Source organism: Saccostrea cucullata, unplaced genomic scaffold (genome assembly GCF_032062105.1).
Source record: "Saccostrea cucullata isolate Sc308-1 unplaced genomic scaffold, CSIRO_AGI_Scuc_v1 ctg3984, whole genome shotgun sequence".
Lineage (NCBI taxonomy): Eukaryota > Metazoa > Mollusca > Bivalvia > Ostreida > Ostreidae > Saccostrea > Saccostrea cuccullata.
In genome coordinates, this window is record NW_026920992.1 from 7,119 (window position 1) to 34,796 (window position 27,678).

General features: G+C 34.0%; 1 protein-coding gene and 1 pseudogene across 1 annotated transcript; both read left to right on the plus strand.

Annotated features, from left to right (window-relative positions):
* The first annotated feature begins 10,104 nt into the window (after positions 1 to 10,104).
* Positions 10,105 to 11,420, plus strand: LOC134258928 (outer mitochondrial transmembrane helix translocase-like). Its single transcript, XM_062741528.1, has one exon. It carries the CDS (start codon positions 10,200 to 10,202, stop codon positions 11,355 to 11,357), a length of 1,158 nt encoding a protein of 385 aa, XP_062597512.1. The 5' UTR covers positions 10,105 to 10,199; the 3' UTR covers positions 11,358 to 11,420.
* Positions 11,421 to 14,111: 2,691 nt separating this feature from the next.
* Positions 14,112 to 19,525, plus strand: LOC134258931 (uncharacterized; annotated as a pseudogene).
* The last annotated feature ends 8,153 nt before the right edge of the window (positions 19,526 to 27,678 follow it).

The following is a 27,678-nucleotide window of genomic DNA, read 5'->3' on the forward strand; positions in this document are numbered from 1 at the left end:
CAACACTTATTCAGAGATTTCTATTCGTTGTGGAGATATGCAAAATGGAAATATTTAAGGGCCACTCCTACAGGTCCTTAATGGGGCCGTTTTACAAAAATTCAAAGTATGCATATTGCTTAGAACATTATTTTGGTCATCTTTTGTTCAATATTGCTTATCAAAATATTCCCCCTTTTCGAGATATAAAGCGTCAAAGATTTGATATTCTGCCCCCTTCTGACCCTTAATTACGCAACATATGATCAAAATTGTATTATATATCGTTGCAAATCGTTAAGATAAAAACTTTTGCTTCAGTAATGTATAACAAAATATTGTTCATTAGAAAGTTATAGATAAAAGACTTTTGGTCCCTCTGAGCCCTTAATTTGAGGGGTCAGCCCCTTTTTCTTGATATCAAATGAAAGGTCTTGTGATTTTGAAGATTTTTTGTTCAATACTTATTCAGAGATTTCTATTCGTTGTGGAGATATGCTAAACGGAAATAATTAGGGGCCACTCCTACAAGTCCTTAATGGGGCCGTTTTACAAAAATTCAAAGTATGCATATTAATTAGAACATTATTTTGGTCATCTTTTTTTCAATATTGCTTATCAAAATATTCCCCCTTTTCGAGATATAAAGCGTCAAAGATTTGACATTCTGCCCCCTTGTGACCCCTAATTACGCAACATATGATCAAAATTGTATCATATATTGTTGCAAATCGTTAAGATAAACACTTTTGCTTCAGTAATGTATAACAAAATATTGTTCATTAGAAAGTTATAGATAAAAGACTTTTGGTCCCTCTGAGCCCTTAATTTGAAGGGTCAGCCCCTTTTTCTTGATATCAAATGAAAGGTCTTGTGATTTTGAAGATTTTTTGTTCAATACTTATTCAGACATTTCTATTCGTTGTGGAGATATGCTAAACGGAAATAATTAGGGGCAACTCCTACAAGTCCTTAATGGGGCCGTTTTACAAAAATTCAAAGTATGCATATTGCTTAGAACATTATTTTGGTCATCTTTTGTTCAATATTGCTTATCAAAATATTCCCCCTTTTCGAGATATAAAGCGTCAAAGATTTGACATTCTGCCCCCTTGTGACCCCTAATTACGCAACATATGATCAAAATTGTATCATATATTGTTGCAAATCGTTAAGATAAACACTTTTGCTTCAGTAATGTATAACAAAATATTGTTCATTAGAAAGTTATAGATAAAAGACTTTTGGTCCCTCTGAGCCCTTAATTTGAGGGGTCAGCCCCTTTTTCTTGATATCAAATGAAAGGTCTTGTGATTTTGAAGATTTTTTGTTCAATACTTATTCAGACATTTCTATTCGTTGTGGAGATATGCTAAACGGAAATAATTAGGGGCAACTCCTACAAGTCCTTAATGGGGCCGTTTTACAAAAATTCAAAGTATGCATATTGCTTAGAACATTATTTTGGTCATCTTTTGTTCAATATTGCTTATCAAAATATTCCCCCTTTTCGAGATATAAAGCGTCAAAGATTTGACATTCTGCCCCCTTGTGACCCCTAATTACGCAACATATGATCAAAATTGTATCATATATTGTTGCAAATCGTTAAGATAAACACTTTTGCTTCAGTAATGTATAACAAAATATTGTTCATTAGAAAGTTATAGATAAAAGACTTTTGGTCCCTCTGAGCCCTTAATTTGAGGGGTCAGCCCCTTTTTCTTGATATCAAATGAAAGGTCTTGTGATTTTGAAGATTTTTTGTTCAACACTTATTCAGACATTTCTATTCGTTGTGGAGATATGCTTATTTGAAATATTTAGGGGCCACTCTTACGAGTCCTTAATGGGGCCGTTTTACAAAAATTCAAAGTATGCATATTGCTTAGAACATTATTCTGGTCATCTTTTGTTCAATATTGCTTATCAAAATATCCCCCCTTTTTGAGATATAAAGCAAAAAAAAATTTGACATTCTGGCCTTTCGTGACCCCTAATTACGCAAGATATGCTTAAAAGTTCATAATATATTGTTCCAAATGGTCTAGAATTAAATAATATCAAAAATTCGAGCAGAAAAAATGATAAAATTTTTTGGTCATATGGGGGATCGAACCCGGGTCGCCCGCGTGACAATCCAACGCGCTAACCATTCGGCCATTGGGATCGCCGCTTCGCGTTTTCAAATGCAAATATCTCGAGATTGGCTTTTCCGATTTTCAAACAAATTACATATTTCGCTTCTGCAAAAGGGTCTCTATTCAAATCAAATACAAAAATATTAAAGAAGAAAAGTTGAAAAATTTAGTTTTTTAAATTCACTTCCGGTATCGACCGGAAGTAGTGACGACGCACGAAAAGGCGATTCTGCAATGCTATAAATCATGAACTATCATCTCCAATTAATCTTCAGTTCATGTCTTAAGCAGTTTTCGCTACTAAATCAAGACAAAATTGCATTTTAAAATCAGAAAATTCCCCATATCTCACGACCGGAAGTGACGTCATAAAAACGCTTAAAAACCTATCAAGATCGATTGATTAGCTATTACATATGAAAATTTCATGAAAATCGGCCGAGCCGTTTCTGAGAAATCGCGTGCACAAAATCGGTTGGAAGAATAATAATAATAACTAGATGAGATCTCGTTGCGAGCAACGAGTGGGTCTTCCGTCCAATTCTTGATGAGATGAGATAAGATTTTGATTGCGATTTTCATTCTAAAATAATGATTTACCACAATCTGTAAAAAGACATTGAACATTAAAGACTTTTAAAAATCGGCCTTTTGCCCCTAACGGCCACTTATTTTAGGAATCAGCACTCTTTATTCACATCATCTTAAAACTCTTAAGATTTTGAACATTTTGTGTTCAACAACTGTTTAGAAATTCCTTTTCGTTTTTGAGCTATTAGCAAAAGAAATATTTAGAGACCAACCCTTCAACTCCTTAATGGGGCCGTTAAGCAAAAAATGAAAGGTAGTATTTTGTTCAAAACATTATTTTGAACATCTTTTGTTCAATATTGCTTATCAAAATATTTCTCCATTTTGAGATATTAAGCATCAAAGATTTAGCATTCTGGCCCCTTGTGGCGCCTAATTATGAACCATACGACATAAAAATCATAATATTTAGATGTAGATGGTTGAGATGAACATCTTTGCTTCAGTGATGTATTACAAAATATGAACTGATAAAGAATTATGGATTGAAGACTTTTGGCCCCTCTTGGCCCCTAATTTGAGTGCCCAGCCCCTTTTTCGGGATCTCATTTAAAGCTCTTAAGATTTTGAACATTTTGTGTTCAACAACTGTTTAGAAATTCCTTTACGTTTTTGAGCTATAAGCAAAAGAAATATTTAGGGGCCAACCCTTCAACTCCTTAATGGGGCCTTTTAGCAAAAAATGAAAGGTAGCTTATTGTTCAGAACATTATTTTGAACATCTTTTGTTCAATATTGCTTATCAAAATATTTCTCCATTTTGAGATATAAAACATCAAAGATTTAGCATTCTGGCCCCTTGTGGCCCCTAATTATGAACCATACGACATAAAAATCATAATATTTAGATGTAGATGGTTGAGATGAACATCTTTGCTTCAGTAATGTATTACAAAATATAAACTGATAAAGAGTTATGGATCGAAGACTTTTGCCCCCTCTTGGCCCCTAATTTGAGTGCCTAGCCCCTTTTTCGGGATCTCATTTAACGCTCTTAAGATTTTGAACATTTTGTGTTCAACAACTGTTTAGAAATTCCTTTTCGTTTTTTAGATATTAGCAAAAGAAATATTTAGGGGCCAACCCTTCAACTCCTTAATGGGGCCTTTTAGCAAAAAATGAAAGGTAGCATTTTGTTCAGAACATTATTTTGAACATCTTTTGTTCAATATTGCTTATCAAAATATTTCTCCATTTTGAGATATAAAGTATCAAAGATTTAGCATTCTGGCCCCTTGTTGACCCTAATTATGAACCATACGACATAAAAATCATAATATTTAGATGTAGATGGTTGAGATGAACATCTTTGCTTCAGTAATGTATTACAAAATATTAACTGATAAAGAGTTATCGATTGAAGACTTTTGGCCCCTCTTGGCCCCTAATTTGAGTGCCCAACCCCTTTTTCAGGATCTCATCTTAAAGCTCTTAAGATTTTGAATATTTTGTGTTCAACAACTGTTTAAAAATTCCTTTTCGTTTTTGAGCTATTAGCAAAAGAAATATTTAGGGGCCAACCCTTCAACTCCTTAATGGGTCGTTAAGCAAAAAATGAAAGGTAGCATCTTGTTCAAAACATTATTTTGAACATCTTTTGTTCAATATTGCTTATCAAAATATTTCTCCATTTTGAGATATTAAGAATCAAAGATTTAGCATTCTGGCCCCTTGTGGCCCCTGATTATGAACCATACGACATAAAAATCATAATATTTAGATGTAGATGGTTGAGATGAACATCTTTGCTTCAGTAATGTATTACAAAATATAAACTGATAAAGAATTATGGATTGAAGACTTTTGGCCCCTCTTGGCCCCTAATTTGAGTGCCTAGCCCCTTTTTCGGGATCTCATTTTAAAGCTCTTAAGATTTTGAACATTTTGTGTTCAACAACTGTTTAGAAATTCCTTTTCGTTTTTTAGATATTAGCAAAAGAAATATTTAGGGGCCAACCCTTCAACTCCTTAATGGGGCCTTTTAGCAAAAAATGAAAAGTAGCTTATTGTTCAGAACATTATTTTGAACATCTTTTGTTCAATATTGCTTATCAAAATATTTCTCCATTTCGAGATATAAAGCATCAAAGATTTAGCATTCTGGCCCCTTGTGGCCCCTAATCATGAACCATACGACATAAAAATCATAATATTAAGATGTAGATGGTTGAGATGAACATCTTTGCTTCAGTAATGTATTACAAAATATTAACTGATAAAGAGCTATCGATTGAAGACTTTTGGCCCCTTTTGGCCCCTAATTTGAGTGCTCAGCCCCTTTTTCAGGATCTCATCTTAAAGCTCTTAAGATTTTGAACATTTTGTGTTCAACAAGTGTTTAGAAATTCCTTTTCGTTTTTGAGCTATTAGCAAAAGAAATATTTAGGGGCCAACCCTTCAACTCCTTAATGGGGCAGTTTAGCAAAAAATGAAAGGTTGCATATTGTTCAGAACATTATTTTGAACATCTTTTGTTCAATATTGCTTATCAAAATATTTCTCCATTTCGAGATATGAAGCATCAAAGATTTAGCATTCTGGCCCCTTGTGGCCCCTAATTATGTACCATATGATATAAAAATCATTATATAAAGTTGTAGATGGTTGAGATGAACATCTTTGCTTCAGTAATGTATAACAAAATATTGACTTTAAAAGAGTTATTGAATAAAAACTGTTGGCCCCTTTCAGCCCTTAATTTGATGAGTCAGCACATTTTTCTTGATATCATATTAAAGATCTTGATATTTTGCACAAATGTTGTTCAGTATGTCTTAACAATATTTTTATATTTTAAAAGATATGATACAAAATGTCTCAAAAAACCACTCGTAAAACGTGTCCTAAATTTTGACCCCTACCGAGCTTCCATACTAGGCACTTCCGGAAAATATCCTGACCCAGGTGCAAGATGGCAACATGTCCTCTACCATCCCTCAAAATTTCAGCTTTCTAGCTTGAGCCATTTTAGAGTTCCATCACAGACAAGGAGGTCCTCCAAATTTTGATCAAAGGGCGATAACTCCCGACCGGAAGTGAATTTCCAAAAAATAATTTGCCGGAATTAACTTCAGATGACAACGCATCGACTGTGAAAATTTGAAGCAAATCGAACGTACCATCTCCGAGAAATCCTCTGCACAAATTTTGTAAGAAGAAAAAAGAATAAAAATAATAATAATAATAATAACTAGATGAGATCTCGTTGTGAACAACGAGTGGGTCTTCCGTTCGATTCTTGATGAGATGAGATAAAATTTTGATTGAGATTTTTTTACAATGATAATTTTCTTAAGAAAAACGATTTTGCTGCCGTGATGGTATTTTTTTAAATATTGAACGTTAAACTGTCATAAATTTAGATTCTGGCCCCTCTTGGCCCTTTATGTAAAGGACCAGCCCTTTTTTTTCTTCAAATCATCTGAAAGATCTCATGCTTTTTAACACTTTTTGATCAACAAGTGTTCAGAGATTCTTTTTCATTTTCGAGTTATTCGTAAAAGAAATATTTAGGGGCCAACCCTTGAACTCCCTAATGGGGACGTTTAGCAAAAAATGAAAGGTTGCATATTGTTCAGAACATGATTTTGAACATCTTTTGTTTAATATTGCTTATCAAAATATTTCTCCCTTTCGAGATATAAAGCATAAAAGATTTAGCATTCTGGCCCCTTGTGGTCCCTAATTATGTACCATGCGACATGAAAATCATAAAATATAGTTGTAGATGGTTGAGATAAATATCTTTGCTTCAGTAATGTTTTACGAAATATTAACTGATAAAGAGTTATCGAAAAAAGTTTGTGGCCCCTCTTGGCCCCTAATTCGAGTGCCCAGCCCCTTTTTCGGGATCTCATCTTGAAGGTCTTCAGATTTTGAACATTTTTTATTCAATATCTATTCAGAAATTCTTTTCCATTTTTGAACTTTAAGCAAAAGAAATATTTAGGGGCCAACCCTTGAACTCCTTAATGGGGATGCTTAGCAAAAAATGAAAGGTTGCATATTGTTCAGAACATGATTTTGAACATCTTTTGTTCAATATTGCTTATCAAAATATTTCTCCCTTTCGAGATATAAAGCATCAAAGATTTAGCATTCTGGCCCCTTTTGGCCCCTAATTATGTACCATACTACATAAAAATCATAATATATAGTTGGAGATGATTGAGAAAAACATCTTTGCTTCAGTAATGTATTACAAAATATTAACTGATAAAGAGTTATCGAAAAAAGACTTTTGGCCCTTCTTGGCCCCTAATTCGAGTGCCCAGCCCCTTTTTCGGGATCTCATCTTGAAGGTCTAAAGATTTTGAACATTTTTTGTTCAATTACTATTTAGAAATTTTTTTCCATTTTTGAATTATAAGCAAAAGAAATATTTAGGGGCCAACCCTTGAACTCCTTAATGGGGACGCTTAGCAAAAAATGAAAGGTTGCATATTGTTCAGAACATGATTTTGAACATCTTTTGTTCAATATTGCTTATCAAAATATTTCTCCCTTTCGAGATATAAAGCATCAAAGATTTAGCATTCTGGCCCCTTTTGGCCCCTAATTATGTACCATACGACATGAAAATCATAATATATTGTTGGAGGTGGTTGAGATAAACATTTTTGCTTCAGTAATGTATTACAAAATATTAACTGATAAAGAGTTATTGAAAAAAGACTTTTGGCCCCTCTTGGCCCCTAATTCGAGTGCCCAGCCCCTTTTTCGGGATCTCATCTTGAAGGTCTTAAGATTTTGAACATTTTGTGTTCAATAATTGTTCAGAAATTCTTATTCGTTTTTGAGCTATTAGCAAAAGAAATATTTAGGGGCCATCCCTTCAACTCCTTTATGGGGACGCTTAGCAAAAAATGAAAAGACGCATATTGTTTAGAACATTATTTTGAACATATTTCGTTCAATATTGCTTATCAAAATATTTCTCCCTTTCAAAATATTAAGCATCAAAGATTTAGCATTCTGGCCCCTTGTGGCCCCTAATTATGTACCATATGATATGAATATCAAAATATATGGTTGTAGATTGTTAAGCTCAACATTTTTTGTTCAGTAATATATACCAAAATATTGATTGTTAAAGAGTTATCGATTAAAGACTTTTGGCCCCTTTTTGCCCTTAATGTGATGAGTCAGCGCTTTTTTATTGGTATAATATGAAAGATCTCGATGTTTTGCACAAATGATGTTCAGTATGTTTTAACAAAATAATTATACTTTAAAAGATATGAAGCAAAATGTCTTAAAAAATCAGTCATGATTCGTGTCCTAAATTTTGACCCCTAACGAGCTTCCATACTAGAAACTTCCGGAAAATTTCCTGACCCAGGTGCAACATGGCAACATGTCCTCTATTATCACTGAAAATTTCAGCGCTCTAGCTTGAGCCGTTATTGAGTTCTGTCACAGACAAGGAGGTCATCTGAATTTTAAGAAAAGGGCGATAACTCTAGACCGGAAGTGATTTTCAAAAAATCCTTCGGCCGGAATTAACTTCAGATAATTGTGCACCAACCCTGAAAATTTGAAACAAATCGATCGAAAAATCTCTGAGAAATCGTCGGCACAAAATTTGTGCAGAAAAAAAGAATAATAATAATAATAATAATAATAAGAAAATTGAAAAAGAAACAAAAGAATAATAGAAGGGTCTTCCGCTGAAGACGGAAGACCCTAATAATAGAGAAAAAGAAACCGAACGAAAACAATAAGGTCTTCCGTTGGAAACGGAAGACCTTAATAATAATAGGGAAAAAGAAACCGAACGAAAACAATAAGGTCTTCCGTTGGAAACGGAAGACCTTAACTAGATAAGAAACTCGTTGCGAGCAACGAGAGGTCTTCCGTCAGATTCTGAAAAAAAAAACGCAAAATCGAGCTGAAAAAGTGATAAAACTTTTATGGAAACAAAGGGGATTGAACCCGGGTCGCCAGCATGAAAAGCCAAAGCGCTTACTATTACGCGGGTACCCCTATTACTCAATTGGGTCCACAGCTCTAAATCTACTTGGATATACTTCTGAAACAGTACATCTGTCTTATCATGAAAGGCAGTCACTATTCATAATTTTGCGCCAAACGCCACAAGTAAATCTTCGCACCTTTTCTTTGGAATGTCCCATTAAATAGGTGTGATAGCTTCAATGGAAATAAAAAAGAACTTTCTTATAGCTAAAATTTCAAGGTAAAGAAATTGTTTTTAACACATTTACAAATTCTATGACGTAAATAGATAAGTAACACTAAATCAGCGAAACTGCTATAATTTTTTTTACTTTTAAAAATTTTTCTGTTTATCCCCCTATTGAACTATCTCTATTAGTTAATCTTTCATGAAAAGGTTGAAATGTTTCGCCGAAAAACATGTGTCGCCGTAAGACGGTCAAGGAATCAGATATCATTTATGTTCAATCACTTAAATCTATTCTTTGAGACAAGAATATTAATATAAACTCAATTCTTCTAAAAAATGGTTTTACTACGTTTGTCTTTCCTATTAGTTTAATATGACTCAAGTGTGCATGAGCAAAACAGTGGATACGTTTAATACTTACAATATACATCGATATTGTTTCTTAAAACTATTATTTGTAGCTATGATTTAAGATCTGTTTTTCCGCAAAACAAATGATAGTAGGTATATATGTATTTCATTTGCACATTTAGTCTTTTCTTTTTCTACTTTGAGAACCAGCCAAAACCAATTATAGAAGACGTTTGAGGCGACCATCGATTAAACTTAGTTTGACACAGAATTGCAACGTAACTTCATCGTGACAATCCCCATATTCCTTAACATTTCATTTACCCTTATTTACTTTCGTTCAAGCAAACGCGTGGCTGCCTCTGAAAACCCCTATTGCGAAATGTCGGAGTTGACATAGGCAGCCGCCATATTGGACCCGCTTCAGATTTTTAAATGTTAATATCTAGAGTTAGGATTTATCAATGTTCAAACAAATGATATAGTAAGCATTTTTAGAAGGGTTTCTATTAACATTCCAAAAATAAATGAAAAATATTAAAAAACAAAAAAGTTAGAAAATACGAACTTTTTAAATTCGCTTCCGCTAGCGACCGGAAGTAATGACAACACACGAAAAGGTGATTCGTCACATCTAAAAGTCATCATCTATAATCTCTTACAAGTCTCCAGTTAATATCTTAAACCATTTTCGAAAAAAAGGGGGGACAAAATTGCATTTTAAAATCAGAAAAGTGTCAATAACTTGGAACCAAAGGTGAGTATTCCAAATTTTCCTATCCATGCCACAACTTCATATAATGACGCATAATTCCTGAAATTTTCAATTTTAATTTCCTGAAATCATTTATAGAACGATTTATTTTGAATACACGTGGTATCTCGATCTCGATGCAATATTTCGTCAGACGTATTTTTTGCCAGAGACAGAAACAATTCTGACTGTTTCACTTTGATAATTTATGCACAGAGCCGACTTCAAGTGATTTGCTATGTCAATAAGTGAGTTATGGACTCGAGTTACGGACTCGATCTCCAAAGCAAGCATCCAGCCTGTTAGAGTTGAGCATCAAGTTGAACAAGTTCCACCTTCGAGGATGAGCGAGTTCACATCTCTGTTGATCAGACTGGCACTGTCAGCTGGGCTGTCTCTCGTGTTGGGTAAAATTCTGCTTGATATGATGGACCCCACAAGGAAGCAAAAGAAGGAGGCAGAGAAGAGGGCTAAAGAATTGATGAAAAGAATTGGTGTAACTAATGTAAAGTTGACAGAATATGAGCTTTGCTTTGCGGCTGACTTGATTGAACCAGAGAGCCTTGATGTATCGTGGAGTGACATTGGGGGCCTAGATGATGTGGTCAGATCAATCCAAGAAACAGTCATTTTCCCATTCAAAAGACGAGATTTGTTTAAAGATTCATATTTAATCCAACCACCAAAGGGCCTTTTGTTACATGGACCTCCTGGGTGTGGTAAAACAATGGTTGCCAAAGCAATTGCAAAAGATGCAGGAGCCAGATTTATTAATTTCAAAATTTCATCAATGGTGGATAAATGGTATGGAGAATCACAAAAAAGAGCAGAGGCAGTCTTCTCATTGGCTATGAAATTGCAGCCAGCAATTATATTTATAGATGAAATAGATTCCTTTTTGCGGTCCAGAAGTTCCCAGGACCACGAAGCCACCGCGATGATCAAGGCTCAGTTTATGAGTATGTGGGACGGCATTATTACAGACCCTAAATGTCAGGTCATGATCATTGCAGCAACAAATCGTCCCAGTGACATCGACCCAGCCATTCTTAGAAGATTACCTTGCCAATTTAGCATTAAAAAACCAGAAAAACTTCAACGAATCAACATATTAAAACTTGTGCTGTTATTAGAAGACACAGAGGATTTAGATTATGAACAATTAGGAGAAGAAACTATGGGAATGACAGGAAGTGACCTAAAGGAAGTTTGTAGGGTAGCATCAACCAATCGAATCAGAGAGTTAATCCAGGACAACCAATCGGATAATATCTATAAAGTGAAAATAGACAGACTAAGACCTGTAATGATGAAGGATATGGCGGTTGCTATTGAAAAGGTTTCAAAGTCCAAGTCGGAAGTGTTCACAAGTTTTTCTGGGTTTCAAATGGACTGAAGATTGTTAATAAAAATGGAAACTGATTAAAATGTGTCTTTGATTAGCCAATGACAATTTGTACTCAACTTATGCAGATATCAAATTCTGGATTATCATAATACATATTATAGCAATCCATTGGTTTTAATATTCTTTAATTGAAATTTCTCCCTTTACTCTTTGTATTGTCTTAGAATACAATGTATGTATTTATATATAGTCATTAATTCTGTTTGTATCAGATAATTATTACATTTTTCGACTCTTAAAGTAAGAACATTCCAAAATATGTTTGGTTAATGTCGTGTATCAGAATTAAGGAGTAGAGCATTGATTATGTTGTGAATGCCTCAGGGCTTCATATAGCTATAAATAAGGGAAGGAAAAACACACCCTCCCTAAACACCCACCCACACACATACAAAACGCTTCTGTTATTTATGTGATATCTGTTGCTTGAAAATGTTACATAATTTTTGTTAGTGATTTATTATCATTCTGTTGAATGTTATTTTTAGTGATGGTTCTCATCTTTTAACTGATAAGTTAAAGTACAGTGTATGAGAGTTACATGTACTGAATTAAAGAAACTGGTTATAGCCAGCTTAAAGAAAACGCTATTTAAATACCTCCGATATACAAATAGAAAGAAAAGGATAGAAAGAAAAGAGAAACATCTAACTATATCGCCAGAAACTTTACTGTTGAGTTAAGCCGGCTCAGATACAATTATTCATTGTGTTAAAGTAAAGTTTAATTCATCAGTAATCGAAAATAAAGATAGAAAACATTAAAGATAAAAGAAGATAGAGAGAAGAGGATAGAAAGAATAGACGCAGTGTAAAATTGCCTGGACTATACCGATGAATTAAACCGGCTAAAATACAATTACAATTATATTGTGTTAAAGTGACGTTTAATTCAGATCACGGTGATCAAGTAGAACTTGTTGCATATCAGTCTCAGTAGTGTGTTATATTTTACTACAGTACATAGAGTATTCGTACATAGATTATTCGTAGTTGATTAACTTGTACTTTTATACATATATTACAATTTCTTGTCGGAATTCCATGAATTAAGCAAATAGTAGATCTTAAACATCCAGTCTGGCTTTGTAGCTTGCGGCAAGGGATGTCCATTTCTCTTGTAAGTTAAAGGCTGTTTATTCACAATAGGTATGATGCCAGAGGATGAATCAAAATAGGATAGTAATGTCACGTAGTTTTAATCTTCTTTTAAAGACTAGATTTTTTTGTGGAATGTCAACATATTGATACAAACGCTTGTGGTCTTTGTTACTAAATCTTCGAAAGTCTCCGAGTTTGTTCTTTAAAGAATGTTCTACTAGTTCGTGCATCCATAACGTTCCTGGAGTCTTTTCCATATCCTAAGAAGGCATTGCTCTCGGTAGGCTCTTTTTGTTCTGATGCAGACTGCAAATTTTAAGGACTCTTTTATATTTAGAATATCACTAGTAAGTCCATTCCTTCAAATATTGTAATGCTCAGTCTCTAAAACTCTTGAAACTTGATTTTCATGTGACAAATGTTTGTGGTGTTTCAATGAATTTCGAAAATCTTGATAATAACATCATTACTGAGTAGAAATCTTAAAGATCGCTAAGAAAATTCTGGTCTTTAGAATGTTTTACATTTTTACACATTCTTTTCTGATGTCTTGAAATATCACAGAATCTATGGTACCAGTATCACAATTTGAAGCCTGCTCAGCAGACACCATTATCAACTTGATCATTAATGTAACAGTATACTGTTTGCGATTTATCTGTGCATCGATATCTGATGTTTTAACAGACCCTTGTCTAGTGTCCGACTATAAGTTGTCTATTGCTTTCACTTCTGCTTCCACCAGTGCTTTTTTCTTCTTACACGTGATGAATAGCCTCATGCTCTGCTTTCTTACGTTCACGGTCATGTTATTGTTTTGCATCCTATTCCCTCTCTCGGATTATAATGTTCATTTCTTCAGTCGATGGATTAACACACTCTGCCGTATTTACTTTGTCATCATCAAATTTTCTCTCAAGAAGATGCTTCCGCATCTTTTTCTAAAACTTCTATTAGTTAAGACTTTTATAATTTATGTCTTTCTTTTAACACATTGTAGTTTTTAGCTCTACTGATTAGAGATCGGAAGAGCTTATGTGATAGTTGTGTTATGGTTAAGGTGGTCCTATAAGGCTTTTATTAGCATGTAGAGACAACATAAGAATGGCGTCGGTTCAATTCTTCTGTGTTCCTTCACATAATTGACGACGTAATACACAAAAGGGGTCAATTCAAAACATAAAAATGATACATCTTCAAAATTGAGTTAAGAGCTACAATAAATTTCATGATAGCAAAAGATGTTAAACCTTGCATAAACTATTCTTAGGTTAATACATTAGATTCTGTTGAAAATTGGGATTTGATATGTAACAATGTAAGGAAACCTGGTACATTAACAGTTCTGTTTTGTTCTGAAACTATGTCAAAATAAAACAAAGAAATTGTCTGTGTAATGCAACTAACTAGCATTTCTAAAAAAAATAAAAAACAAACAGTACAACTTTTCCAAAATTTACATGACTGACATAGATGTTTAAGTCCTTACTCTCATACCCCATTTTCATGGTACTGATCTGACCCACAAACAAGCAAATTAAATTTCTTCAATAGCACCGATAGAAATTTACGTCATAATTTATGAATTAAAACCAGTCTCACGCTAGAGGCGCTGCTGTCAGTTCGGACAAATATAGTTATGATGGCGGCCAATTCGTTATTAGAAGAGGATATTCCCGGGGCCAAGTTTGTTCATGCGTCGGTTGAGGAACACACAAATATCCAATTAAAAAGATGGTTAAAATGTCGTGGGCTTCCTACTTCTGGAAAACGACCGGATTGAATAGAAAAGTATCCAAAATTTGATAGTGTGTAAATTTGTAAACAGCGGAAATCACGACACGGCGACTGCAAAAAAATACGTAAACAATGAATATATATAAATAATTTCGGTTATGTTTCGTGTCAATTAAACAATAAAATTATGGAAATCTACAAAAACAATCAACAAAAACACATACTTTTACCTTTTTACTATTAAATAATTTACGTAATGTTATGCCGATGCCAGAATGCTGTGAACAACAATGTCAAAATTGATGTGAAAGTTGACGATGGTAAATGGCTGAATCTGAAAAAGAAACCAACACCTGTTGCATCACAAGTTCCCTATGTCCCAATTCAAGGCTGGAAGAAGTCTCCATCTGGGTCTATACCAAAACATTTTAATCATGGGCATATCTACTATTATCTTGTGGAATTTTGTAGATAATGTTTGAAAATTTTGATAGATGCTGCCTCCCTTGTTTTTAGACTAAGGAAATTCCACTTTCTAACAGTATCAGGAATAAATGATTTATTGTAGAGTTCTAATCTGTTTGGCAAAGAATAATTTAAAGCATTACGGGTAGTGTATCCTGAAATATTGCCTCTTGTATCAGGTACTAAGTTTTGTAAGTAAGTGGGGACGAAATTATTGTGCACTTTATACATTGTTATTAGTTTTGCCCTATTTCTTCTATGTTCCAGTGGTTCCCCACCTGTTTCCAAATAAAAAGAATTTCTTGAGGCAATAATTGTAAGCCCAGTAACTATTCTTGCAGCAAGTAATTGTACTTTTTCAAGATTATCATTGTCTGTCTTTGTCCATCCAGACCAAACTTTAACAGCATATTCAAGTTATCGTCTAATAAAAGATATATACATCTGAGATAGAATATCTTTTGACACAGTAAATTTTAATTTTTTAAGAAGCCCCAGTTTTTAGCTCTACTGGTCAGAGACCAGAAGAGCTTATGCGATGGTAATGTGTCCGTCGTCCGTCCGTCTGTCTGTCTGTCTGTCTGTCTGTCCGTCTGTAAACAATTTTTCAAAATGCTACTCCTCCTACAGTTTTGGTCTGATTTCAATATAACTTGGCACACAAGTAGACTACACTAAGATACATAATTCTGTGTATCGGTTTTTGATTTCGATGAATGGTGTTGCCGTGGTTACTAAAAATAGAAATTTCTGTGAAATTCTTTCAAAATGCTACTCCTCCTACAGTTTTGGTCTGATTTCAATATAAATTGGCACACAAGTAGACTACACTAAGATACATAATTCTTTATATCGGTTTTTGATTTCGATGAACGGTGTTGCCGTGGTTACTAAAAATAGAAATTTCTGTGAAATTCTTTCAAAATGCTACTCCTCCTACAGTTTTGATCTGATTTCAATATAACTTGGCACACAAGTAGACTACACTAAGATACATAATTCTGTGTATCGGTTTTTGATTTCGATGAACGGTGTTGCCGTGGTTACTAAAAATAGAAATTTCTGTGAAATTCTTTCAAAATGCTACTCCTCCTACAGTTTTGATCTGATTTCAATATAACTTGGCACACAAGTAGACTACACTAAGATACATAATTCTGTATATCGGTTTTTGATTTCGATGAACGGTGTTGCCATGGTTACTAAAAATAGAAATTTCTGTGAAATTCTTTCAAAATGCTACTCCTCCTACAGTTTTGGTCTGATTTCAATATAACTTGGCACACAAGTAGGCTACACTAAGATACATAATTCTGTGTATCGGTTGTTGATTTCGATGAACGGTGTTGCCGTGGTTACTAAAAATAGAAATTTCTGTTAAATACTCTCAAAATGCTACTCCAAATAACAGTTTTAGTCTGGTTATAATATAATGTGGCATGCAAGTAGACTACACTAAGAACATAAAGAGACTTAATCAAGGATCATTATTCTATTTATTGCTGTTGAAAAGTTTCAATTTTCAACTGCTTAAGTACTTTTCTCTTCCTTTGCTATAAGTACAAACCAGTAGAGCTTCAGTCTCGACAGAGACTTCTGGTTTGTATGCTTTCTTTATAATAGTATCAATATGATCAGGCCATCCTAAGTTAGACGACAGAATTATCCCAAGGTGTTTATGTTCTGTAACATATTCCAACTGGCAATTGTCAAAAAATAATTTGGGAAAATGCTGTACATTTTTAGCTCACCTCAACGAAGTTGGGGGGAGCTTATGTGATACCCTCGGCGTCGGCGTCCCGGGTTAAGGTTAAGTTTTTTGGAGCAGTTTTCTTTTTAAGTACATCTATGTCCTATATTGATTAGACATGCATGGAAGATGTTGCTAGTGTGTTTTATTGTACCAGTCAAAGTTTCAGATGCTGCAGTTTCAGCAAAGGAATGACCAGGTTAATGTTTTTGGTCCAGGTTAACATTTTTGGTGCAGTTTTTGGTGTAGGTCTCATTTCCGAGTAACTATAAGCCCTATGTTGACCAAACTTACATGGATGATACGTCTTAGGATGCATACTACCAGCCTTGCTTCGGATGCTGAATCTGACCTACATTTTCCGGTTGAGTGAACAGGTTAAAGTTTTTCGTGAAGGTTTCATATCGAAAACACTTTGAGCCCTATAATGACCAAACTTACATGGATGGTACATCTTAGGATGTATTCTACTAGAACTGCTTCGGATGCTGAATCTGACCTACATTTTCCGGTTGAGTGAACAGGTTAAAGTTTTTGGTGCAGGTTTCATTTCCGAGTAACTTTAAGCCTTATGTTGACCAAACTTACATTGATGATACATCTTAGGATGCATAGTACCAGCCTTGCTTCGGATGCTGAATCTGACCTACATTTTCCGGTTGAGTGAACAGGTTAAAGTTTTTGGTGAAGGTTTCATATCGATGATACTTTGAGCCCTATAATGACCAAACTTGCATGGATGGTACATCTTAGGATGTATTCTACTAGACTTGCTTCGGATGCTGAATCTGACCTACATTTTCCGGTTGAGTGAACAGGTTAAAGTTTTTGGTGCATGTCTCATTTCCAAGTTACTATGAGACATATAATGACCAAACTTACATTGATGATACATCTTAGGATGCATACTACCAGCCTTGCTTCGGATGCTGAATCTGACCTACATTTTCCGGTTGAGTGAACAGGTTAAAGTTTTTGGTGAAGGTTTCATATCGAAGATACTTTGAGCCCTATAATGACCAAACTTGCATGGATGGTACATCTTAGGATGTATTCTACTAGACTTGCTTCGGATGCTGAATCTGACCTACATTTTCTGGACGAGTAAATATGTTAAAGTTTATGGTGCAGGATTCATTTCCAAGTAACTTTGAGCCCTATAATGACCAAACTTGCATGGATGGTACATCTAAGGGTGCATTCTACTTGGCTGGCTTCGGATGCTGAATCTGACCTACACTTTCTGGATTAGTGGAAAGGTTAATTTTTTTTATACAGGTTTCATTTGCAAGTTACTTTAAGCCCTATGTTGACCAAACTTGCATGGATGATACATCTTAGGATGTACATGCACTAATGGACTTGCTTCAGATGCTGAATTTGACATACATTTTCCAGATAATAGACCTTGTAAAAGTTATTGGTGGAAATCTATCACAAAGAAACTATAAGGCTTATATAAACCAGTTGCACAAATGATGCATCAAGGGATGAAAACTCTCAATCTTGCTTCAGATGCTGGATTTTAATTACATTTTCATGATGAAGAACTAGTTTTAAGTTTTTATATAGGTCTATTCCAAAGTATCAAAATTGCATAAATTTTGCATTTTTGGATGTACACTTTTTGTTGGTTAATTGTGTGACTTAATTTGCCTTACTTAAAGACAACACACGTTGAGGTGAGCTCTGTAATCTCTGATTACCTATGTTTTAAATTAAAAAATACTGCTTTTGTTTTCTGTGGATTGAATTTCATAAACCATTTCTTTGACCATTTATCTAGTATTCTAAGATCATGGTTAAGATTTTGTTCAATATGATTTATATTATCTGAACAATGTTGTAAGGAATTATCATCAGCAAATAATATACAAACAGATATCATATTTTCAGCCACATAGAAATATTACTCTTATGGCAAAGGGTTTTTGTCACTTTTTGAACATAATTCATACAAGGCTTAGACACAATTGTATTCTAAAGTCTGATTTATATCGTTGTAACATAATTACCAGTCCTAATAGTTCCTGTGGACTTTTAGAAGATGCATATCATCTGTTTTTTGTTTGTAAATATTATGTAAAAGCAAGAAATTTCTTAATGAATAAGTTATTGTCATTAAATTATTTACATATTATAGATGTACATTTAATGCTATGGGGCGATGAATCTCTAACTCTTGAACAAAATGCTGAACTTTTCAAGACTGTACAAACTTTCTTAAATGAATGTGGTTGTTTTTCAAAAAAATTAAAAATAATAATAATTTAATTCTTACCATATCAAATTATATTTGTACATTTAAAGAATTTATTCATTTCTTTTGCTATGTATACAATGAATGTAGTAGACCTAATATGTATATAATTATGTTTCTCTATTTTGGCAATGTTTACAATATGTTATTTTAGGAGAGGACTATCTAAGTTATCGAACTTGTGTCCAATCCTTTTGACTGAATTTGTCAATAAAATATGTTCAATTCAAAAAAAAATCTTGTGAAATCAGTAGCATTAGTTGAGTGTGACTCAAACAGTTCTGCGGATGACTGTCAAGATTATGTACACACTAGCAAACCATTTACTAAGGGTATGAATCTTTTTAGGAGTGGTCATGTGAAAAACATTAATGATGTCAGTTGTAAAGGACACTATTTTGTTAAAGCATCAGTGTTAGTTTCCTACTCAAAACATTCCTACAACTGTACAGTAACATTATCTGAATCATCTGGATCAGTATTAGAGGGTACGTGCACTTACTCTGCTTCTGGCATGGGCAGATGTTCTCACATTGCTGCTGTGTTGTTTGCATTGGAGGACTACATTATTGAATTTGGGACTGACCTGCCTACCTGCACAGACAAATTACGACAGTGGAACAAAGGTAGAAGAAAGGATAAGAATCCCGAGACAATTTTTAACAAGGAATACAAGTCCATGAAGAAAAATCTTAAGCGTCAAAAACCATCAGCCAAAAATATCTTTAACTCTGACCCAAGACCCCAAGAACTGAGAGAGAATGAATTATCAATTGAACAGAAAAATGAATTTATATCAAATTTAGTCATGAATGGACAAGAATGTGGATGGACAAATTTATGAGGTTTTCATTATGAAAATTTCAGCATAGATGATTATGGTGCAGATATTCTAAAGATTCAATGTAAACAGTTCATTGATAATTTAAATGAAATGTGTTCTGATAAAAGTTCCCCCTTTGTAGTTGATAACACAGTAGGTCAGTCATTATCGCGAGACTGGCAGGTAAATAGATGGTGCAGGGTAACAGCATCAAATGCAAAAGATATCAGATGTGTTAGAACAGGTATTACGAGCCTAGTCAATAGACTTCTATGGTCAGATTCCCCTGTAACAGCAGTCCTTCTGTATGGGCGTGAACATGAATCGGATGCTCTTGCGCATTACAAACAACAACATCCAAACTACAGTGTGCAGGAAACAGGTTTGTGGTTGAACCCTAGACACCCTACTCTTGGATGTAGTCCTGATTAAATATTAATTGATAAATCAAATGAAACAAAGGATCTAATTGAGATCAAATGCCCATATGTACTTAGAAATTGCAATCCCTTAATTTTCATAGACAATTTGTCAATAAAACAGTGTAAAGATTTTTGTTGTGTGAAAGATAATCAAGGAAATTTGAGACTCAAAAGAAATCATAAATACTATTTATATAATAGTGTTGTGGTTTGCGTGCACTATGCCTAAATAGTAGTCAGGGTTTGACACATGGTGCGCGACTCTTTTCAAGTATATTTTTTCCATCAAACTGTAGAATTGTTTTTTAAGATCTTTCATAAGAGGCAAGTATTTCTTCACTTCTTCTGTTGCCTCAGGATCTCGAGAACGTGAAAGATTGATTGATTGTATGTAGTTTAACGTCCCTCTCGAGAAGTTTTCACTCATGTGGAGACGCCACCACTTGCCGGTGGAGGGCTATAAATTTTGTTCTATGCTCAGAACCCAAGGCCTTTGAGCAGTGAGGGGTCTTTTTCGTGCCAGCACCTACTGCAACACGGAACTTTTGTTTATACGGTCGCATTCGAAGGACCGGTCTCCACGTCCGAAAGTGGGATTCAAACCTGCGACGAGAGGATTGACTGTTTACTTTGCTCGACTGAAGAGCAGACGCTCTAAGCACTGCGCCACGCGGGCGACAGAACGTGAAAGGTCAAGGTAGTTGTTGGGAAGTTTTGTCAGGCTGAAATGTGCTTTGAAATTTTCCTTCCGTATTTCACATTAGATTGATAGATTTTGGTAATGAATCTGAGTTGACAATGCATTTATTGACGATTTGCTTGCTGATTAAAGTTTCTGTAAAGAAAGTCTCGTTGGTTCTTAGAATAGTCTTCTCCTTTCTCAAGTTAGTTTTGTCTCAAGGGCTCCTTACACCCTCTACCTTCTGTCAGCAACAGTGCGTTATAAGATGTGGATATTCTATTTATGCTGTCACCTTCTGACAGCAACAGTGCGTTATGAGATGTGGATATTCCATTTATGCTGTCACCTTCTGTCAGTTACTGCGTTAAGAGATGTGGATATTTCTATTTATGCTGTCACCTTCTGTCAGCATCAGTGCGTTGTGAGATATGGATATTCTATTTATGCTGTCATGCCGCTGTCTCTGCCGATACTAACATATTTAACTTCAGTTCCAGTTGGCCCATCAATAATTTCTATTCAACATTTTTTTTCCATATAATAGCACCCGATCATTGCTTGATTTTAGGAAACCGTGCAATATAGTGCTTCATTCACTTGAGCACTAATGTCGTTTTTCAAGGCAGTATGGTTTTTGTATTGTAAACATTTGCCATTTTTATCATGCCTCAGATTTACCCATAAGTCTTCTTCCTCTGCCTTCCAATCTATAGGAATTACCATGGGTACAAATTGCGCTCCGTTATTATATTTTTATATTCATAGGAAGTAGAATGTATGCCAAATCTAATTGGTGAGAAGAATAAAACACTTGCTGCAACCTTCGACTTGACATTCAGATTATATTGAAGACGTATTGTCAATTAATAATGATAATTTCCATTCCTGCGTCGATACGATATATCCTGGTGAGATTGAGATAAAAGATACCACAGAGTCCGAAACTGCTTCATATTTGGATATATTTTACTTGAAAAAGACACTAATGGTATTCTAACAACCAAGCTATAAACGTGATGACTTTAACTTTTTTTATCCACTTCCCGGTTTATTGGACTTATTGAAGGTTAGATGGTTTTCATATTGCCCCTCAATCTTTTAATACGTGACTTTTACATGGAGCTGATACATTTAATGCATTGTGACAAGGTGTCCACGTCGAATTAAATATTAAAGCATATGCTTGCACAATAATCATAAATTAATTTAGTGATATATTGTAATGCAAAGCTTAAAATGGTTTGTCGAAAAGGTTCGAAAATGACATACTAAAGTGTACTCATTTAATTTTGGCCAATCCCGAACAAAATTTTACCGACCCAAACCAGTATAATTAATGTTCAATTATTATACCCCCCGCAAACGAAGTTTAGGGGGGTATATTGGAATCACCATGTCCGTCCGTCTGTCCGTCTGTCTGTAGATGAGATTTTATCCGGACCATTACTCAGAAACTATTTGAAGGATTTGTCTGAAAATTTGTACACATATTATTCACCATATGAAGTTGTGACCTGATATTTTCATCTTGATTGGATGATTATTTTGAATTTTACAGGTGTTTTTTCATTTTTATTTTGTGCTTTTGTCCGGACCATTTCTCAGAAACTATTGCAAGGAATAATCTGAAAATTTGTACACTTATTATTTACCATATGAAGGTGTGCACCTGGAATTTTCAATTCTTTTTGTTTATTTTCTGCATTTTACAGGTTTTATTATTTATTTTAATTGACTTGTTCATTTTGGGCTCATGTATAAGAATCTAGAATATCTGTACAAAATGTGAACTACAGCTTAAAACAACTGATTAAAACTAAAAAAAGAAACATCATCAAGTGTTTAAAACAGTTTTTACATTACAAAGAAGATAATGTAAATTCATTTGTCTCTTGGGAATAATTACTGGACATGCATCCAGTTAAAGATAAATTAATGAGTTTGGTGTTGGAAGTTGTTAAGCCATATCTCTTATCAAGCGAGTGTGTTATCTAATCTCCAGGGAATAAGGCACAAGCATTAAAGATCTCTCTTCTCTTATTCTCCTAATTGTAATTTATTGTCTGTCATAGCACTTCATTACTGGATGACCAGCTCTTTATTTTCAAAATGAATTTGATATATAAAGATTAATTTGATTTTGTATAATGATTTTTTTTAAACAATCAGTTTGCAGAGTGTCATGACACATAATTGCAATATATTTCTTTAATGCAGAAATTAAAAAAAACAATGGATTATATTTCACTGCAAAAGTAAATAGTAAACACCTCTAGATCCATAAAGTATTTTTAAATTGGCACCTTCTCTGAAAAACCCAGCGGGGGGTATTTGTCCCTATTGGACAGTTCTAGTTGGAAATAAATATCATTTCCCCCTAAAATACTAGTCTGTTAAAGTTTGATAAGAGTTAAACAATAACTGCTCATTTTTTGAAAAGCAAGGGTGCCTTTTAAAAAATTGTGCAATGCCTAAGGGTCAGAGGTTTATGTGTGATAGGGACATTACTGATTATTGCTGAATATGACTGATTACTTGAAATGCATGTTTTGTTCCCCTATCCTGCCTATGGGTATTAAGTAAACAAACTAAGTAACTGCTAAGTGTATTGTTATGATCAATGGTGCCTCTTTCAAAATTTGTGAATGCCTTAGCATCTGGCTTAAAACATTAATCAAATTGAATCACTGGAAAGTTGTTGCATAATGCTCAGGTGACCTATAAGGCCCATGGGCCTCTTGTTCTAACTACTCTTGTTTTGCAAATTTGATTTCTTTTTTAAAACTACTTGAATTTCTCAACCCGAAATAACAATAAATCTAAATGATTTTAAATTTTGATTTTCGCTTATGACATTACTCTTGTACGGTATTTAACGTTTTTGATGTCAGATTAAAACGCATATTACACATGTAACTTTTTTTTTTTTACCCCCGATCTGTGTTATGGTATTTTGAAATTTTAAAAATATGTATATTAAAAAAAAATTACAGTATCCATATAAGTCTACTATGACGTATCTTGTGCATTCAAAAGTAGAAAAAAAATATTCTCTTTCAAACGATACTCTGTTGCAATTAAAGATATTAATCTTCAGAAAATGTTAATTTTATTACATTTAGCTCATAATCTAACATCATTGAGAATCTAGTATCCTTGCGTTTCTTCTCACACATAAAATTCAAGTTATTTGAGTAATTATTATTATATTTATAGAAAATTAGATTTGTGGAAAGAAATATCAAGTACGTCTTAATTCAAGTATTTAGCTTATTTCCCCCATGACAATAAAGACAATTCAATTGAAGCGGTTTTAATTAGATTAATGGATAATACATCCTCATCCATTCAAAATACTGCATGGACGGAAGAAGATTGGCATATGTTTAAGAGAAGTATAACTTAAGATTTATTGTACAACAAAACATGTACATCAAGTTTATTTATGCTTTTTTAAACATCTTAATATCTTTATTACACTGAAATCTGTCTTATTTGATATGCACGGGTAAGAGAGATTACAAATGTATGTGTTGGAATAAACAACGTGTAATATTGCAGCGTGCAAAAACCACTGACATAAGTATAAATGAGAAATGAAATTGAATGGCGGACACCACAGTAAAATGTATTGGAAATTTGTCGGACCAATAATCTACATCCTTATTATCCGTCCAGTCATACTCATTTATCAGTGTTTGTAAATAACAACGAAATATTTCTAATTTCAAATTTATTACAACACATATAAAGTACAACTTTTACTGAATACATTAAGTATTCCTTTACAGAACAGGTCAACCCACTTCCTTTACCGAAAATATATTTGTTAACATGTTTACTTGATGTTAAATATTTAAACTATAAGACTCAGCGATAAAAATTAATTTAAATCGTATCTTAATTTAAACAATATTTATTCAGTAAAACTGATTAGATTGGGAAACAGGCTAAGCCTATGAATACCCCCTCTTAACAAAAGGTTAAGGTTACAATACAGTATATAATTACAATGTATATTTAAATATGAGTGCTCACATACGCTTTCATACACACGTAGGCACACACGTAGGCAACCACACCCTGACTCGCACAGATCCAGATCAAAATAAGCATAACAAATACAAACATGTATAGTGTGACAAAAGTGCATATGTAAAAAAAAGAATGTGCTTAAAAACGTTTAGATAACTTGATATATTCATGTACATTGTTTATGATATTGAGGTTTGTTTGGAACAAATACTCCGAACACCCTTGTAAAAGAATTCTTAGGTCATAAGGTACATCAAGCTCATTTAAGTTTTCTCTTAGTTTATTTCTTTGAGTGCTATATGCTGGACAATCCATAAAAATGCTCATTATCTTCAGTGTGGTAATTACACTTCGGACAAAATGCATCGTCCATTATATAATGATTTTTTAGGTGTGCATTAAGATTACTAGCTTTACTACGTAGTTGACAGTGAAGTATATTCTCATTTCTGCGACCATAGTTGAAGTATTTACAACTGCTAAGCCTAAGAGGTTGTTTTATTTTTGATTTAAAGATTGATAATGTAGGTGACATTTTCACATCAGAACTAAGAATATTCCACAGTTTTATAGCTGAAGGAATAAAACTTTCATAGTAAGATACAGTTCTACATAATGGTAAAGAAAGATTATTACCATCTGATCTCAAACTATATGAGTGTCGAACTGGTTGGAAGGGCTGTAATAATTCGTTAAGATAATTAGGGGCAATACTATGGAAAATTTTATAAAATAATATTAGCTTATTATTCGTTCATCTCTGATATAATGGCTCCCAGCCGAGTTCTTTGTATAAATAAGATCTTGAGGAATTTACCCTCAGAGCAGTAATAATTCTTGCAGCTTCTACTTGGACCTTTTCTAACAATTCTGCATTTTCTTGTGAGCAGTTATCCCATACTACATCAGCATATTCAAGGACCGGTCCAATGAACGCTAGATATATCTTAATTAAAGAATTTCTATCCAATGTGTGTTTTAATAGTCTTAACATATTTAATCTCGTACAAGCTTTTTCGTAAATAGCAAAAATATGATTATTCCAGCTACCATCCAATTGGAAAAGAAGTCCTAGATGTGTATGACTATTAGATTGTTCAATAATTTTGCCGCCTCTTGAAAATGTCGTCTCTTGAGGGTTTGCATAATCCATGGATGATCTTTCATCTGTGGAAAAAAAAATACTTCACAGGTAAATGTATAATAGCGTGTGTTTTCTATTAAAATAAAACTTTTATAACTGACATTTTCACAGAAATACAAAAACAGAACTTGTGATTAAGGTTCATTGATACTCTTAATGAGACAAATGTCTATAATTCCTTTATAAATTTGTCAAGTTTAAGTGCTTTTTTTGTCAAATTGTGCCCCGCAAGCCATGTTATAATTGTTTGTATTTTATTCAGAATATATATTTCCTTTGGAAAATCATTAAAGTTAAAGAAAAAAATTCTCATGAATGAGCAGAGGGTTCATGACCCTTAAGGAGGCAGGGGGGTCAACAAATTAACCCCCAGATTTAACTTATATTTTAAGATATGGTATCTTATGCTGTCAACTATCGTTTGGCAAAGAAAAGATTCATATATTTTAGTTTCAAAATTTGATCATTTTTATATCTTTATGTGGAGCTCTTCTTTTAAAGGAGATCAAAATAGTCTGAGAATGGCTGCCACCCCCAGCCTCGTTAAGATTTACCTAGTGACGTTTGATCATCATCTTCGTGCCCCTCACGGTTGTCCCACTCGATACAGCGTTATACCATGGGTAGGTCCAGGACTGCGGGAACCAGGGACCATTCAGGTAGGCGCGGTGACACTGGTTATACCACCAACCTCCTCTACGGCCACTGTTAGCAGCACAGTTATGAATAGATCTGTCATTATCTACGTCTGGGGTGGAGAAAGACATCCCAGGTAGATCGAAATAAGAATGACCTGAGTCTATCATTCTGTCTCCTGTAAATTATACAAAAGGAGTCACAGAGATAATTGATTCTTCTATCTTTAATTTAATTGTTATAATAATCTTTGGTTCTCAGGTGCTGTAAAGAGCAATAATACAGTGTATTTATTTAGTTCAGTCCTAGAACACCCGGTGTCTATTACAATGGTACCTACAGAATTAGAGAAAATATAGAACAGAGATAATTAGTAATTTACATCACATTAATTGTAATACTGAAGTGCGTCTGAGATTTAATGTGATGTTTTCTGAGATACAGAGATAGTTTAAAAACACACAAGTCATCAAAACACTGCGCAATTCATATAGCATTATTATACCTCTATTGATAATACTCGAATTTGATTGGCTGGTAAGAAAACTTTAAAACACAACAATGACTCCAAATGGTACCGTTTACAGCAAAACTGACCTAGGAATCATTGCACGTGGGATATAATGACCCGGTCATTATTTTTAATGACCGCTAAAAATGACCGCTTAATCAAAAATTCGTTTTTGAGTAAAGTTAATGCATAAAATAATAATTATTCGAAAAAAAACAACATGTTTTTAAAATTGTGCATGGTCTGTTTTGCATTACCATACAGAATACGGTAAAATTTTATCGTTACAATATTATGAATATAATCGTTACAGTTCAGTTCAAAAACACAAAATAATGTAGAGGCGGCTCTTTAAAGAGTTGAATTCTGTGTTAGATTTTGTGTATAGTAGTCGTTAGCTGTAACAATGTATGTCGCTATCACCTAAATATTGTTTTAATCAGTAAATCATGATGCAAAAACTTACACGACTTGCAGACGTCAATGTAAACAACTTCGCTATCTGTAGCGAATCCCGATCCCGATCAAAGAAAGAATTGATAACGGTTAGAAATTCATACTTCTCAATATATATCGGTATAATAAAACAATTAATTACCCCTTGTGAGTTCAACATGGTGAAATAAGGACCCTCGACCTGGCCCACTCGATGACCTGCCCTGACCTCGGCCGCTACGCGGCCTCGGTCAGGTCAGGTCACCTCGTGGGCCAGGTCTCGGGTCCTTATTTCACCATTTTGACCTC